The sequence below is a fragment of the Camellia sinensis genome, unplaced genomic scaffold (genome assembly GCF_055761805.1).
Source record: "Camellia sinensis isolate YWXY unplaced genomic scaffold, ASM5576180v1 Unanchor1, whole genome shotgun sequence".
Lineage (NCBI taxonomy): Eukaryota > Viridiplantae > Streptophyta > Magnoliopsida > Ericales > Theaceae > Camellia > Camellia sinensis.
Genome location: NW_028128987.1, coordinates 10957758 through 10972688, shown reverse-complemented (window position 1 = coordinate 10972688; position 14931 = coordinate 10957758). Strand labels below are relative to the sequence as shown.

The following is a 14931-nucleotide window of genomic DNA, read 5'->3' as shown; positions in this document are numbered from 1 at the left end:
TAAAAACACAAAAATATGTGGGTTGACTAAAATATAAAAAAAGTTCGCAAAATACAAAAAAAAAAAAAAAAAAAATTAAAAATTAAAACAGTTTTTGAGTTAAAAAACCCAACAAGTTCAGTTGTTGAAACTTCTCATTTGATAATAATGTCTTGGTAAAAACATCAACTATGCTTCTTTGTTTTTGGGTGAATAACTATGCTTCTTTGCCAATGCTACATGGCTGATTTGTTGTCACAAAAAAACTCAGTAGCTTCTTCTTGTTTCTCACCAATGCCTTCTATTCTCTCAACCAAATGATTTGAGACATTGCCATTGCAGCTGAACATATTCAGCTTCTGCTGAGGATTGAACAATTGATTGTTGTTACTTTGAAGACCAAGAAAACATACTAGAATCCTAGAGAAAATGGATAGCCAAAGCTACTATTTAATTATTTAGTAGTTTTGGAGTATCAGGTTGCATTACTTACGTGATGTTTCAAATTAATGATGTACTGGGAAATTTGATGGATAGGACATGGAGATTTACTTTTATTAGGTAATTAACAAACAAAGTGTTAATTAATATACTCGAGGGAATGTTTACTCATTACCAATTAGTTTTGAGTTTGATACTTTAACGTGATATTAAAGTTGGGTCTTGAGTGATCTCCAGTGAACTAAACCTCTGTCCGAGTCTATTCTCTCGTCACTCATGTTTTGTCACCTCCACATACTAGCCGAACTACATGTATGGGATGTTTTAACACAAAAGCAGGGTTGGTGTAGAGATTTTAAGGGCCCAAGGCAAAGTTTTAAATTGAGGCCCTTCATATATTTAAAAAAAAATAAAAAAATTCATTTATTTAAAATTTTTACCCTGACGGTGTATAATAAAAATTCAAAGTTAATGTAATACGAGTCATACTTAGAATGAATGAGATTTATAAATATATTTTTTTGATTTTGTTTTAAAGGAAGAAACAATTTTTTTTTTTTATCAAATTGAGAATCTTGATGAAAATTTTAAAAAATAAAGCATTGAAGATAATTTTTTTTAATCAAATTTAATAAAAAGGGAAATTTGGGATATGAAGAGAATTTTTAGAAAGATTTACATAAAAATTTGATGAAAGAGTTGCAATAATTCATATCAAATCAAGTTTTTTACTCAAATTTAGAATTAAATTAGATGAAAAAAAGTAATGAAGAGTTGGAGATGCTCTAAAGACCTTTAATTTAGTTTGTTAAGTTACATTAGTTGGTTTGGACTTTTATTTTTAAACCTACCAACACCATATTTCGGGCCCTTAAAATTTAATGAAATTTGAGACCCAAGGTAGCACAGCTTGCTCGCCACTTATATTGTGTTTGGTTTGGGGATTTGAAAAGAAAAAGAAAAAAAAATGTGAGAAACTAGGTGAAAATAAGCATATTTTATTCACATTTTACCTACTTTTTTTATTTTCCTTTTCAAATTCTTTCTCAAATTTCCTAACCAAACACAATATTAAGATGTACAGAGACACTCAGCTTAAGGTGTATAGAGACATTCAGCTTTTCCCGTCTTCTTTCATTAGCTTCTCATTTGCAATTGAAGTATTCCAACATATAATTTTTGTGAAATGAATAACCCGCCTTTATCTTGATTATTTTGTTATGTGGTTTAAGTTAAAATATTTTTTTCTTATCAAATTAAATTTTAATGGTTATTTGTCTTCAATTAAATCATATTAATTGAAGTTAAAAATTTTAAGAACTAAATAGATGAAATAATAGTTTTAACAATGAAATAGAAAAAATAGCAATAATTCAAACGATAAAAATGAAATCAAACCAAAATTAAATGCACAGAGGACCTAAGTAAGGTATAAACAAGAGAAACGCCAAAATTAGTTTTTTATTTTTTTATTCGGAAGAATTAGATTAGTTAAGTTAAGCATCCAACCTACAAATTAGAGCATTATAACAGTTTCTAAAAAGCAAGCTAAGCATGGAAAGGTCTAAGAATCCACACTTAAATTATTTCATTTTAAAATAATAATACTTCTATCTTTGGTTCATAGGTTGAAAATATTTTCAATTTCATGTAAACCAAAACCCTCGAGTAAATCAAACACATTCCACCAATAAAGACACTATACAGAATATACATAATTATTCTGAAATCCTTATATTTCAAAAAAAAAAAAAAAAAACCTTTAAGCCTTGTTGTATTCATAAAAGTACTCATGCGTATGAAAAAGATACATTGTAATAGAGGATTATTATTATTTTTTCGTTAGAAAAAACCAAAGAGAACGCATGCAATTGTACCCGTACCAAATAGGTATGAAATACCAATATTACCTTCCTATCCTTTTAAGTATTGACATGCTTTCTGTGCATGTCAGTGAAGTTGTCACTTCTCCTCTCATAGTGCATTGAGCTGCACTGGTTTTGTGTTTAACTTTTTGTTTTTCTTGGTTTTTTTTTTTTTTTTTCCTAAACACCCGTGAGTTGTGCATGTTAGTGAAGGGCAAAAGTGTCTTTTTGCCCTCTGCATACTCAGCCCCAAATTCCTGCTCAAACATTGTGAATAGTATAATTTTTTTTTGCTTTTTTAGTGATTTTTTGACTTTTTATCTTTTTTAGGTGATGCCAAACAAGCACTTAGTCAAAACCTCTCCATTAAACCCTTGTTTGGTGAAAATGACAATTCAATTTATTTTTTTTCATAAAAACCCAGGCGTAAACACATAATTGAGTAAGGATAAAGTAATATATATATATTTTCTTTCTTAGATAATATTGCCAGAGTAACATGTTACTGTGAGACAAAGTAACATGTTACTATCAAATAGAGTAATATGTTACTGTTACTGTTTACATCAATTTCAACCGTAATAATTTTTCTTTTTAAAAGAATTTCATAGTCAATATGGATCTTATTTGATAAATCTTGATGAGAGAATTCTAAAAATATTAATTTTATTAAAAATCGGCATTTACATCAAAAGTTGTATTATTTAAAATTTAGGCCTTGTTTGGCATAATCTAAAAAAGCTAAAAAGTTAAAAAGTCACTATCCTATTTAAGTCATATCACTTCTCTAGCACATCACTTAAAATCCAACCTATACCCAACCCATATTTCATAAAAAGTCAAAAAGTAATCCCAAACCACCCCTTAATATTTTAATAATAGAGATATCTGTTAGACTTTTTAAATTTTTTTTTTGTACTTGCTCTTAATGTATTGAAATTTTATTATGAAAAGATTTTGACCAAATCCCCCAATATACTACTGGTTAGACAAATAATTATTATGTTGTCATGTGCAAAAAGCATCTAGTTTGATTTGTAAAGCGTGTCCGAAACCAATTACTTAATCATTTGTCAAAATAACATTCCATATTCTTTATCAAAAGCCTTGAGTGTCAAATTGCTAATAGAGTTGTAATTCAGATAAAAGAATCCAATAGAAACTAATGTAATTTGCATTAAAAAATGTGACTAGCTTCATTGATTTTGCAAAAGATTGATATATTGATAAAAATACCTGTTTTTTTAATCTTAAAAAAAAAAAACTAGTCACTATCAATAATTTTAATTAAATTATACAAAAATCCACTGTTTACAATGGCACACTCTCACTTAGAAGATACAGAGGTTCTCAATGGAATAAAATCACATATAGAATTAAAATACAAGAATTGGATATTCAAATGAAAACAAAACTTGTTAAATTGGATTATGGAATTTTTCTTAGGTAGCTGATGAAGACTTGTAAAGGCAGTATTTTGGATTTTCCTGCTCCTTTAACCTAGGAATTCGCGATGTGAATGGATTGGGAGGCAAAAAACATACAAAATTAAGGATATGGTAAAAATAGATAAAGTTGTGTTTCTATAAAGAGAAAGATAAATTATAGAATAATATGTCCATAGACAGAAAAAGAAAGATAAATTATGGAATAAAATTTCAATAGACTAGTGTGATAACAGAGTTGTATAAATAGGTCTCTTTTATGTGCACAAAGGCATCACCCACTTCACAAACATTTGGTCTCTACACCATCTAACTACAGACTATGGTGAGTCTTAGTTCATTCAAATTCTCTTTCATCTTTTTTTCTCTATTCAGTTCTGTTATCAACACAGAAACCAAATACAAAATACATATGGATAAGATTTTTAAATGTTGGGGGAGCCCACTTTTAAAAAATCTTATCTGGCCATATACAATTTTGTAATCGGTTTCTGTATTTCTGGACTTGTTCCTATCTCATTCATTTTTGTTACAGACAGAAATAAACACAATACATATAAATAGACAAGATTTTTTTGTGAAAAACTTGTCCATTCACATATATTCTGTTTGATTCTGTGATCGGTTTTTATATTCCTAAACTTATTCGTATGTCAATTGTTGTTCTGCTATTGATGAACACAGGAAGGCCAGCAAGCTTATGAGTCCTTGAACTCATGGAGTCAGAAAAAAGGAGGATTCAAGGCTTGCATATTTATTTATGGTAAGAAATATTGTTTGAAGAACATTAAACTACAGTCTACATACCAAAATTGAGGCTGTGTTTGTGATCTCATTAAAATTAATACATTACATACATAAAACTAATTACACCCCATCTAAAAAAAAACACAAACTGATTAATCTGTTTCTTAATGTTTTTTGAAGCATTGTCGACCTTAGATAGCATTGGATCCATTGCAAACATGTTCGTTTTTGTTCTCTACTTCAATCATGTGATGCGATTTGATCAGTCTCAATCTGCAAATACTTTCACAAACTATATGGGTTCAACTTTTCTACTCTCTGTCGTTGGAGGTTTCATCTCAGACACTTACTTGAGTAGGCTCACCACATGTTTGAGCTTTGGACTGCTTCAAATATTGGTAAATTAAATTTCACTCTCAATCTAAATGCAAGCTCATTATTGGGCCACCTTTATTTATTTATTTATTTAAATTCTTAAACACAAGCTCTTCTAATGATTAAACTCTAGCTTCTTTTAATAATCAACACTCTGTGTTCTTCTCCCCGTTTGGTTCTATGATGCAGGGATGCATATAGAATAAATGAAAAACACAAGGAGAACAAGAGCAATACAGAAAATAAAACTTTCTCTGGATTTTGTTACTCAATTTATGTATGCTTAGTTGCTTTACAACCCAATTATAGTAAACGTTGTTTGGTAACTAAGCCACAATTCACACTCCAGATCAAACAAAAATTACATAGAGTCAGAAACTATTCAAAATAGCATATTTGACTTGAGTATAAATTTTGAATCTAGAATAAAAAAAAGAGACATTCCAAAAAAATCGTGATTCAAAAAATATTTGTCTAATTAAGTATTCAAATCTTTTCAAAAATAGTAAATTTTCTAATTTGGTGGCCTAAACGATGAAATTTACCCAAAATTCAGTGCATATCAAAGTAACCTTGATGGGCCATTTCAAATCGAATGAGTATTTTGGGCCTCATCTGACAGCCTTAGAACATCGTCAAAATTATTGTTTTTCCATCAAATGGTCAAACTGCTATATGAATTTGTTGTTAATCACCATTGCATTATCCTAGCTCAATTCATTCATGTATCATTTCCAGGCATTGACAATGATCACAATCCAAGCCTTCTCGAAAAAATTGCATCCTGATGATTGTGGCAAGGCAACTTGTGTAACAGGGGGTGAAGCACTTATGTTTTACGGCTCCCTCTATCTGTTAGCACTAGCTGCAGGTGGAGTTAGGGGGTCCCTTACACCACTTGGAGGTGACCAATTCGACCCAAAGGATAAAAAAGGAGCTAAGGGTCTTGCAACTTACTTCAATTGGTATGTACTAAGTACAACCCTGGGAGCAATTGTGGGAGTAACTGTTGTTGTGTGGGTTAGCATGAACAAAGGTTGGTCTTGGGGTTTTCTAATTGGTACTATTACTTCCTCTCTTGGTTTTATTGCTCTTGCGCTTGGAAAGCCTTTCTACCTTATCCGACCTCTAGGGACAAGCCCTATTACAAGGGTAGCACAGGTCTCTCTCTCTCTCTCCCCCCATGTATGTATATAACATTAAAAAATGGTAGGTACCAGGAATTAAAACATACACTTTTTGAGCCACAAAAAACACTTTTTATGTGCCCTTTTCTATGTTTTAATTTTCTACATTTAGCATTTCTAATGTAATGTTCCTAACAAATTATTATTTATGCCTGTGCGGTAGGTTATTGTGGTTGCAATTAGGAATAGAAGGTTGAAACTGCCAGAAAGTCCTGAAGAACTATATGAAATTAATGATAAAGAAAGAGACCTTGAAGAAGAAAAGGTTTCACATACCAATCAGTTCAGGTAACATCTCCCCTAAAAGATAGTTCTTTGTAACACTATGAACTTGTCACAGAATTGGAAGAACCTACCACTGAAGTCATTTTCATTAGTGCTAATTTGGGTGGCATGGTTTGATGGTCATTCCTCACCATGGCAGTAAGATCATATTGAGTAAAGAATAAGGTATATATGGGTTAGAGTTTGGAAACAAATCAATGAAAATTTAAGGAACATTAACGTTTGAAAACAATTTTTAAGAATTCTTAAAACAAATTTTCTGTTTCCTAAATATGGAATGTTTTCAGGAAAACTTATTCGACAAATTGCACTGGAACTCCCAATTTTTTGTTTACAATCAAGATTTGTATACTTCCAATGACTGTCTTCTTTTATCATATGAACCATATATGCACCATTTTTTTATATATAGTTACGCTTTATATTGAAGTTATGTTAAAAACAACCATGGTTGCTTAAATGATTATTGTTGTTAAAACTAGGTCGCTGGACAAAGCTGCCATTCTTCCAGACGGCATGAATCCAAATCCATGGAGAGTATGCACTGTGACACAAGTTGAAGAAGTGAAGATACTAACAAGAATGTTGCCCATCTTAGCAAGTACAATCATAATGAATACATGCATGTCCCAGTTGCAGACATTCTCAGTAATCCAAGGCCTCTACATGTATCCATATTTAGGTTCTTTTAAGTTTCCTACAGCCTCAATACCCGTAATTCCCCTAATTTTTATGTCTCTCCTCATTCCTGTATATGAGTTTCTCGTGGTTCCATTTGCCCGAAAGATCACTGGCCATCCAGCCGGTATCACTCAACTTCAACGTGTTGGTGTTGGGCTTGTTCTATCAATCATTTCAATGAGTGTAGCTGGGATTATTGAGGTGAAGAGAAGGGATCAGTTCTTCAAAAACCCGATGAAGCCCATTAGTGTCTTCTGGCTTTCCTTCCAATATGGTATTTTTGGAATCGCAGATATGTTTACTATGGTTGGATTGCTGGAGTTTTTCTACAAGGAAGCTCCGTCTGGAATGAAATCATTGTCCACTTCTTTTGCACCACTGTCACTCTCTTTTGGCGCCTTCTTAAGCACTATTTTTGTTAATATTGTAAACGCCATCACCAAGAGTGCTACTCGAAGCAAAAAAGGGTGGTTGGAAGGGATCACCTTGAACGATAGTAAACTCAATCTATTTTATTGGTTCCTAGCTATCCTCAGTTGCATTAACTTTGCAAACTATCTGTTTTGGGCTTCATGGTACAAGTATAAAGACAATAATGCTATAGAATCCCAAATGGAAACGAACGCTTTGGACGGTTCATCGTGTATTTCCGAAGTCGAAGACACTCAGGTGGGATAAGAAGTTGGTTGGTGAAGAACTAGGAGGATACACTCGAGAATAATACATTTGTGAAGAATTAAGGTTTCAAACGGATCTTCTCTTTTTGTCTTTCTTTTAATCTTTTAATTTTGTCCTAGTCATATATTTGCAATTGTGATTGTTGGCTGGAATGGAACTTCTGTAATAGCTAAGGACTTTGAATCCATCAATGAATAAATCAGATGCTATTTTTTTTAGACAATTTTTTATTTTATTTTTTTTATATTTGTTATTTGAGTTGACTTCAAAACTATGTCTGCTGGACTGTGTCAACTATGCCCTTGATATTAGAGATTGTTGTCTGGGCCTTATAGAAGATATGACACACAAAAAACAACTCAACTCACACTCAGCCCTTATTAGTAGAGAAAGGAGTAAAGAACAGTGTAGCAAAATAGTTTTTATTTTTTATTTCTTTTTAACACAATGTATTTATACATGAAGATGGCTCATTCTGGGCCTTACAAGTGGACCACCTGAAAATTATACAAATAAATTTTAGTTAAATAAACCAAACACAATGCTTCTATTCTCTCAGTTGTTGAAACTTACCCGTTGGTAAAACTATGGAAATTACTATTCAGTGGGAAGTTGGGCAATTATTTACTAAAGAGTGAGAATGTTCTCGAGGTGCAACTTTTGTTATATTTTTTGCATAGAAAGAGTTGCACCCCCATGTATTTCTAATTATTTTTAATCACGTGAGCTGATTTGTCATTTCCCCTAAAAATATCAACTATGCTTGTTTTGCCTGGTCTTAATTGTGATAAACAGACTTCTTTGCCAATACCCTCCTCGTAGTTGGCCTTCTCACTCGGTCATCCTTCACGGTCGGCCCTCCTCCCAGTTGGCCTTCTCACTCGGTCACCCTTTGTGGTCGGCCCTCTTACTCGGTCACCCTTCGCGGTCGGCCCTCCTCGCGGTCGGCCTTCTCACTCGGTCACCCTTTGCGGTCGGCCCTCCTCACGGTCGGCCTTCTCACTCGATCACTCTTCGCGGACGGCCCTCCTCGCGGTCGGCCTTCTCACTCGGTCACCCTTCGGGGTCAGCCCTCCTCACAGTCGGCCCTCTCACTCAGTCACCCTTCGCGGTCGGCTCTCCTCGCGGTCGGCCTTTTCACTCGATCACTCTTTGTGGACGGCCCTCCTCACGGTCGGCCTTCTCACTCGGTCAGCCTTCGTGGTCGGCCCAAATCCCAATCGGTCTTCTCTCCGTCAGCCTCTCACAGCCCCTGTTTTCTTTCTTATTCCCTTCGTTGGACTAGAGTTGCACTTGAGAATGGGGACTGCTGACATAAGTGGGCATATAGGAGCTTTTGGACACCACTTAGAGCCCAATACATAATTCAAACACTAAAGCCCAATATTGCTGAAGCTCAACGTGGCATCAAGGACCAATGACATCTAAACATGTGTCAAGAGAAGAACCAGCCACATAAGCAGACAAAGATCCTGCAGAGTTATTGCACCACACATCAGCCAGTAATGAGGTTCCCTGCAGCATTTATTGCGATAACCCCTTCACGTCGGAACAGAACGACCTCACCATGAACAAGGCAAGTTAGAATGTAGACTTTTGGCCAACGTGGCAGGTCGGAATGGACAAGGAAATGATAAACAAAGGATATAAGCAGGTTTCTAAGACAAGGAGAAAGTTAAGTTCTTTATTAACATCCTATCTCTATACTCCGTTGATATCCCTTCTCTAACTTGCTCGTCGGAGGGTTCGTTGGGGGACTCCCATTCCTTGTTGAACTCTTGTGCAGGTTTCTCAGTGGGCTAGCGATCAGACAACCGTGTGGGAGGCCTGGATCAGCCCGACCCGTTACTTAGAAACCAGTAGTATCATCATTTTTTGCATAGAAAGAGTTGCACCCCCAATGTATTTCTAATTAGTTTTTATCACGTGAGTTGATTCTCATTTCCCCTAAAAATATCAACTATGCTTGTTTTTCCTGGTCTTAATTGTGATAAATAGACTTCTTTGCCAATGCTAAACTTCTATAGAGACATCCCATATTTTCCCCCCAAGTCTTATTTCATTCTCATTCTCTACTAAAGGTGTAGAAATGGGCAACCAAGCATTCTGAATTTTTCAAAATTTTTCATGCATAGGATTTTTTTTTTCCTTGAAAGGAACACGCCATCTTTATCTTGCGTGTTGATTTATATGGTTTAAATTGTTCAAATTTTGAAATAATCTTTTTTTCTATCAAATTGGGTTTTAGCGCTTATTTATTTAGATAACCGTCTCCAATTGGACTAGGTGAACAGAAATTAAAAATTTTAAGAATTAAATAGATGAAACTAGTAGTTTGAGGATAACCAAACCAAACCAAGTCTTAAGTCCTATCAAATGGGGTCGGCTACATGAATCCTTCTTCTCCACGCGGCCTTATCAAAGGCCATTTCGTTAGTCAAATTAAGTAGATCCATATCTCTATTTACAACGTTAACTAACGTTAATCTAGGCCTACTCTGTCCCCTAACACTTCCGTCTACTGTTACAGCATCTCATCTCTTCACTACTGCATCTGTTGGTCTCCGTTGAATATGACCAAACCATCTCAATTGATTTTCTCTCAACTTATCTTCTATCTGTGCTACTCCTACCCATTCCCGAATATACTCATTCTTAATTCTGTCTTGTCTAGTCTTGCCACACATCCACCTTAGCATTCTCATCTCAGCCACACTCATCTTATCCACATGTTGTTTCTTGGTTGCCTAACACTCCGTCCCATACAACATTGCTGGTCTAATAGCCGTTCTATAGAACTTACCTTTAAGTCTAGTAGGTATTCGTTTATCGCATAGTACCCCAGGCGCAGTTCTCCACTTATACCATCCCGCCTTAATCCTATGGGCCACATCCGCATCAATCTCGCCCGCTGTTGTGATAATCGACCCTAAATAATGAAAATGTTCACTCTTAGGCAGTTCTTGATTCTCAATCTTCGCTTCTCCTCTGTTTTCATTGTTACTGTTACTAAATTTACACTCCATGTATTGTAACGCCCCAATTTTTCATACCCAAATGATAATACAATAATCATGGCTCTTTAAAGTAAAACTGAAAATACATCTCCACACTTGCATTACATGATACAAATATTCTTCATGAGATAATACATTCACTCCAAAATAAGGTAACATAACACAAATAAATACCTCAATGGGTTTACAAGTTTCCAAGGCTTAGGCCCGGTTACACAAATCGGTTATTCAAACCCACAAAAATACAACCCTTGGCTTACAAAACAGAGTCACGCAAAATGAGAGCATTGTGCTCTAACACACACACTTCCACGCCTTTAATTGGGCAGAATCACCACGTCATTTCCTGCACAAAAATCCCATAGGGTGAGCTTAAAGCCCAGTAGGAGAACCTTAACAAAGTATATACATTTTATATAAGTCTCAAGAGATGAATACACATGCCATACTAGGTTCTTTTAAAAGTAAGACACATCTTTATCTTTTGAAAATCATTATGCTCAATGATGTCATGTAACTCCAACTGTTTAAAATTAACCAATTTAACTCAAGGGGCGGTAAATACAACTCTGGTAATTCCCTAACTCGGTGTCTGAAAGTAGACTATACAAGTACTACCAATTGTCATTTTTATCGGTATTAACCGAAAGGCTCGACACTTATCCGCGCGACATTCTGGTCTTTCACCAAGGACACTCAGGCCAACTTAATCAATTTCATCTACACCACCTATCAAGACTTACTAGCGTATTCACCCCAAAACCATTTCATGAAAATCCGCTTCCCAACATTCTTTTCTCAATGCAAGGTTTTCAAATCAACGTTCAAAGTTTAATGCAATCGAATGAATTGATATGCTAATGCAATAATAATCAATGCAATGCAACAATTCTTCCATTTTCAATTCTTCCACACAATACTACTATTGTGATCAAAATTTTCATTTCTCCTTTCCATGCCATTTCACAAGATGAATAGGTACATTTATTCCAATTCATTCAAGGGATAACCATTTCCCACATTTCAAGCATTCTCTACAAATTGGCCAAGACTAAATCAACATTTTGAATAATAATTTCCAAAATGAACAACAATTCCCATATTTCACAAACTTCATCATTTATATATGTAAATAAACAATCTTCAAAACATCCATTTATTTTAACCAAAAAAAATAAATATGACAACATCTTCCAAGGATTTTCAACATCTTTCAAAAAACCCTATTTCTAGGTTTTCTCACCAAAACCATTGATCTCCAAAATATTTAGAAGGATCTCACCAAAATCATCTTTCTTCAGTCGATATAATTCAAACCCTCAATTTCCATTTTTAAAAGGAAAAGAAAATAAACCCACTTTCAAAATTACTCTTCTTCTTGAATCATCAATCCATTTTTTCAAAACTAATCAAAGGATGATTTTGAAAATCATCTAGATCTTGCCAAAAACATACATATAACTCAAAGGAAAATCCTTACCTCAAGTTTGAAGAAGAATTGAGTTGAAACCCTAAAATCAACGATGTCTAAACACGATCTTCACCGCACACAACGTAGCCCTCGCCTAGATAACCAACTTTGATGAAGAACTTGGATCTAAATCCCAATGGATTTGGAGAAATCAAATATCTTGTGAGGTTTTTGGTAGAAAATGTAGAGAGAAGGGAGTGGAAATGTTTTTAGAGAGAGAGATATACAAAAAGTGACATTCAATCAGCTCAAAGAGAGAAGAAAAGGAAAAATTCCGGATCTACCTAACTTCCCGCACGTGTGGAGCCTTCTCCCACATGTGCCGCGCGTGCTCCCGCACGTGCTGCCCTCATCCCTGGACGTGCGACAATTCTTCCCCGTACCTCCAGCTGCACCTGCTTTTTTAGCAGAATGCTTCACTCCCTTCACCTGATTTTCGCACGTGCGGCCTCACCTCCTGCACGTGCGGCCCTCTCACACATGTGTGGCCCAAGGCCCTACACGTGCGGCCCTGGTCCCCAGCCCGGAATTTCCTCGGTTCAACTCCCGACACACCGGACTTGACCCTACACCCTCTGAGACAAGAGAAACTCAACACCAGAGTAAACAAGAATAAGAACTTTTTGAGAAAACTTCTAAACACAAAAACCCATATGAACAACAAGATCCCAAGTGAAACTCGTCACTCTAACTAGGTAAACCAAGAGGAACAAGAACGCACAACGAAATCGGTCATCACAACCTCCCCATCATAGGAAATTTCGTCCCCGAAATTAGATTGAATTACCCAAACAAAGATTTTCAAGCGATCAAAACCATGCTATTACATTTTCTAAAATCAATATTAGTTTTTAACCCAATCTCACCTTTACATCATGGTTACCTCACTGACAACTTCTCAAACACTCATCAACATGAAGTTTCCCAGAAAGTAATGACAACTCACAACAACTTCATGCAATATACATAACAACATGTATTTGACAATCTCAATACATTTCCCTCAAACACTAGGGAATATTATAACGAAAAGCAGTTCAAACATTTTTAAACAAATCTGGATATCTGGAGCGGACTTCCGCCTCCTGTTCCCACGTTACTTCCTCAACCCCATGGTGTCTCCACAACACCTTTACCAACGGTATAGTTTTACCCCGTAGCACTTGCTCCCAGCTATCTAAAATTTGAACCGGTCGTTCTTCATAAGAGGCATCCTCGTCTACCTCCAAATCAACCCAATCAAGCACATGTGAAGGGTCGGGTTCATACTTCCTAAGCATAGATACATGAAATACGTTGTGAACCCTCGAAAACTATGGCGGTAAAGCTAACCGGTATGCCACTTCGCCAATTCGCCAATTCGCCAATTCGTTCTAAGATCTTAAAAGGTCTAATGAACCTCGGGGACAATTTACCACTCTTACCAAATCTCATCAAACCCCGCATTGGTGAAATTTTTAGAAACACATGGTCACTAACTTCAAAAGATAAAGGTCGTCTCCTCTTATCGGCATAATTCTTTTGTCGACTTTGGGCCGCAGCTAACCTTTTCCGAATGAGAACAACATTCTCGGTTGTCTTTCTAACAATTTCTGGACCCAATAACGATACGTCACCTACCTCGGCCCAACAAACCGGCGATCTACAAGGTCGGCTGTACAAGGCCTCAAATGGTGCCATCCCAATACTAGCTCGGTAACTATTGTTATATGTGAACTCAACCAATGATAAATGCTTCTCCCATGACCCCTTGACATCAAGGACACAAGCTCTAAGCATCTACTCCAAAATCTGAATGGTACGCTCCGACTACCCATTGGTTTGAGGATGGTAAGCAGTGCTAAAGGTCAACTTTGTTCCCAACGCCTCTTGAAGGCTTTGCCACAACTCGGCAGTAAAATGAGGATCTCTATCTGACACAATGGTCACAGGGACTCCATGAAGTCGGACTATCTCTCTAATGTACAACTCTGCCAAGTGTTCAATTGAGTTGCTGGTGCACATCGGAATGAAATGGGTAGACTTAGTCAGCCTATCAACAATTATCCAAATGGCGTCATTGCCTCGTTGTGTTCTAGGAAGCCCAACTACAAAATCCATGGTAACACGCTCCTATTTCCACTCGGCTATCGGTAAGGGTTGTAACAAGCCCGCTGGTCTTTTGTGTTCGGCCTTCACTTGTTGACAAGTAAGGCACTTCGATACAAATAAAGCGACATCCCGCTTCATACCCCTCCACCAAAACTGACGACTAAGATAATGATACATTTTAGTGCCTCCCGGGTGTACCGCAAGGCGTGAGTGATGGAACTCTCGAAGTACTTTCTCTCTACAAGATTCCGGTACAAACAAACAGTCTAGGTAACGTACACTCAAATTCGAGTGAACGTTCAAACCTTTCTCTTCCTTCCCATTGGAAATCTTAACACAGATTGATTCCACATCACGGTCTCCTCGTTGTGCCTCTATGACCTTACTAACCAAGATAGGTTGAGCATTCAAAGTAAACAATGTAGCACTTTCTCCAAACTCACCCAAGTGCAAATCAAACTTGCAAATAACATCTAGCATATCCCATTCCCGAATGGCCATACTTGCCAATCTACTCACAGATTTTCAACTCAAAGCATCGGCTACCACATTTGTCTTTCCTGGATGATAGTGTAACTCAAAGTCATAATCCTCCATAAATTCCATCCATCTCCGTTGTCATAAATTCAAGTCTTTTTGAGAAAACAAATACTTTAGACTCTTATGATC

The 14931-nt window shown here is 36.0% G+C and overlaps 1 protein-coding gene across 1 annotated transcript; it reads left to right on the top strand.

Moving 5' to 3' along the window:
• The first annotated feature begins 4354 nt into the window (after positions 1-4354).
• Positions 4355-7954, top strand: LOC145788771 (protein NRT1/ PTR FAMILY 4.6-like). The gene is made up of 5 exons (XM_082910717.1): positions 4355-4493; positions 4658-4875; positions 5591-6013; positions 6203-6327; positions 6807-7954. Exons 2-5 carry the CDS (start codon positions 4696-4698, stop codon positions 7681-7683), a joined length of 1605 nt encoding a protein of 534 aa, XP_082766843.1. The 5' UTR covers positions 4355-4493; positions 4658-4695; the 3' UTR covers positions 7684-7954.
• Positions 7955-14931: the final 6977 nt, after the last annotated feature.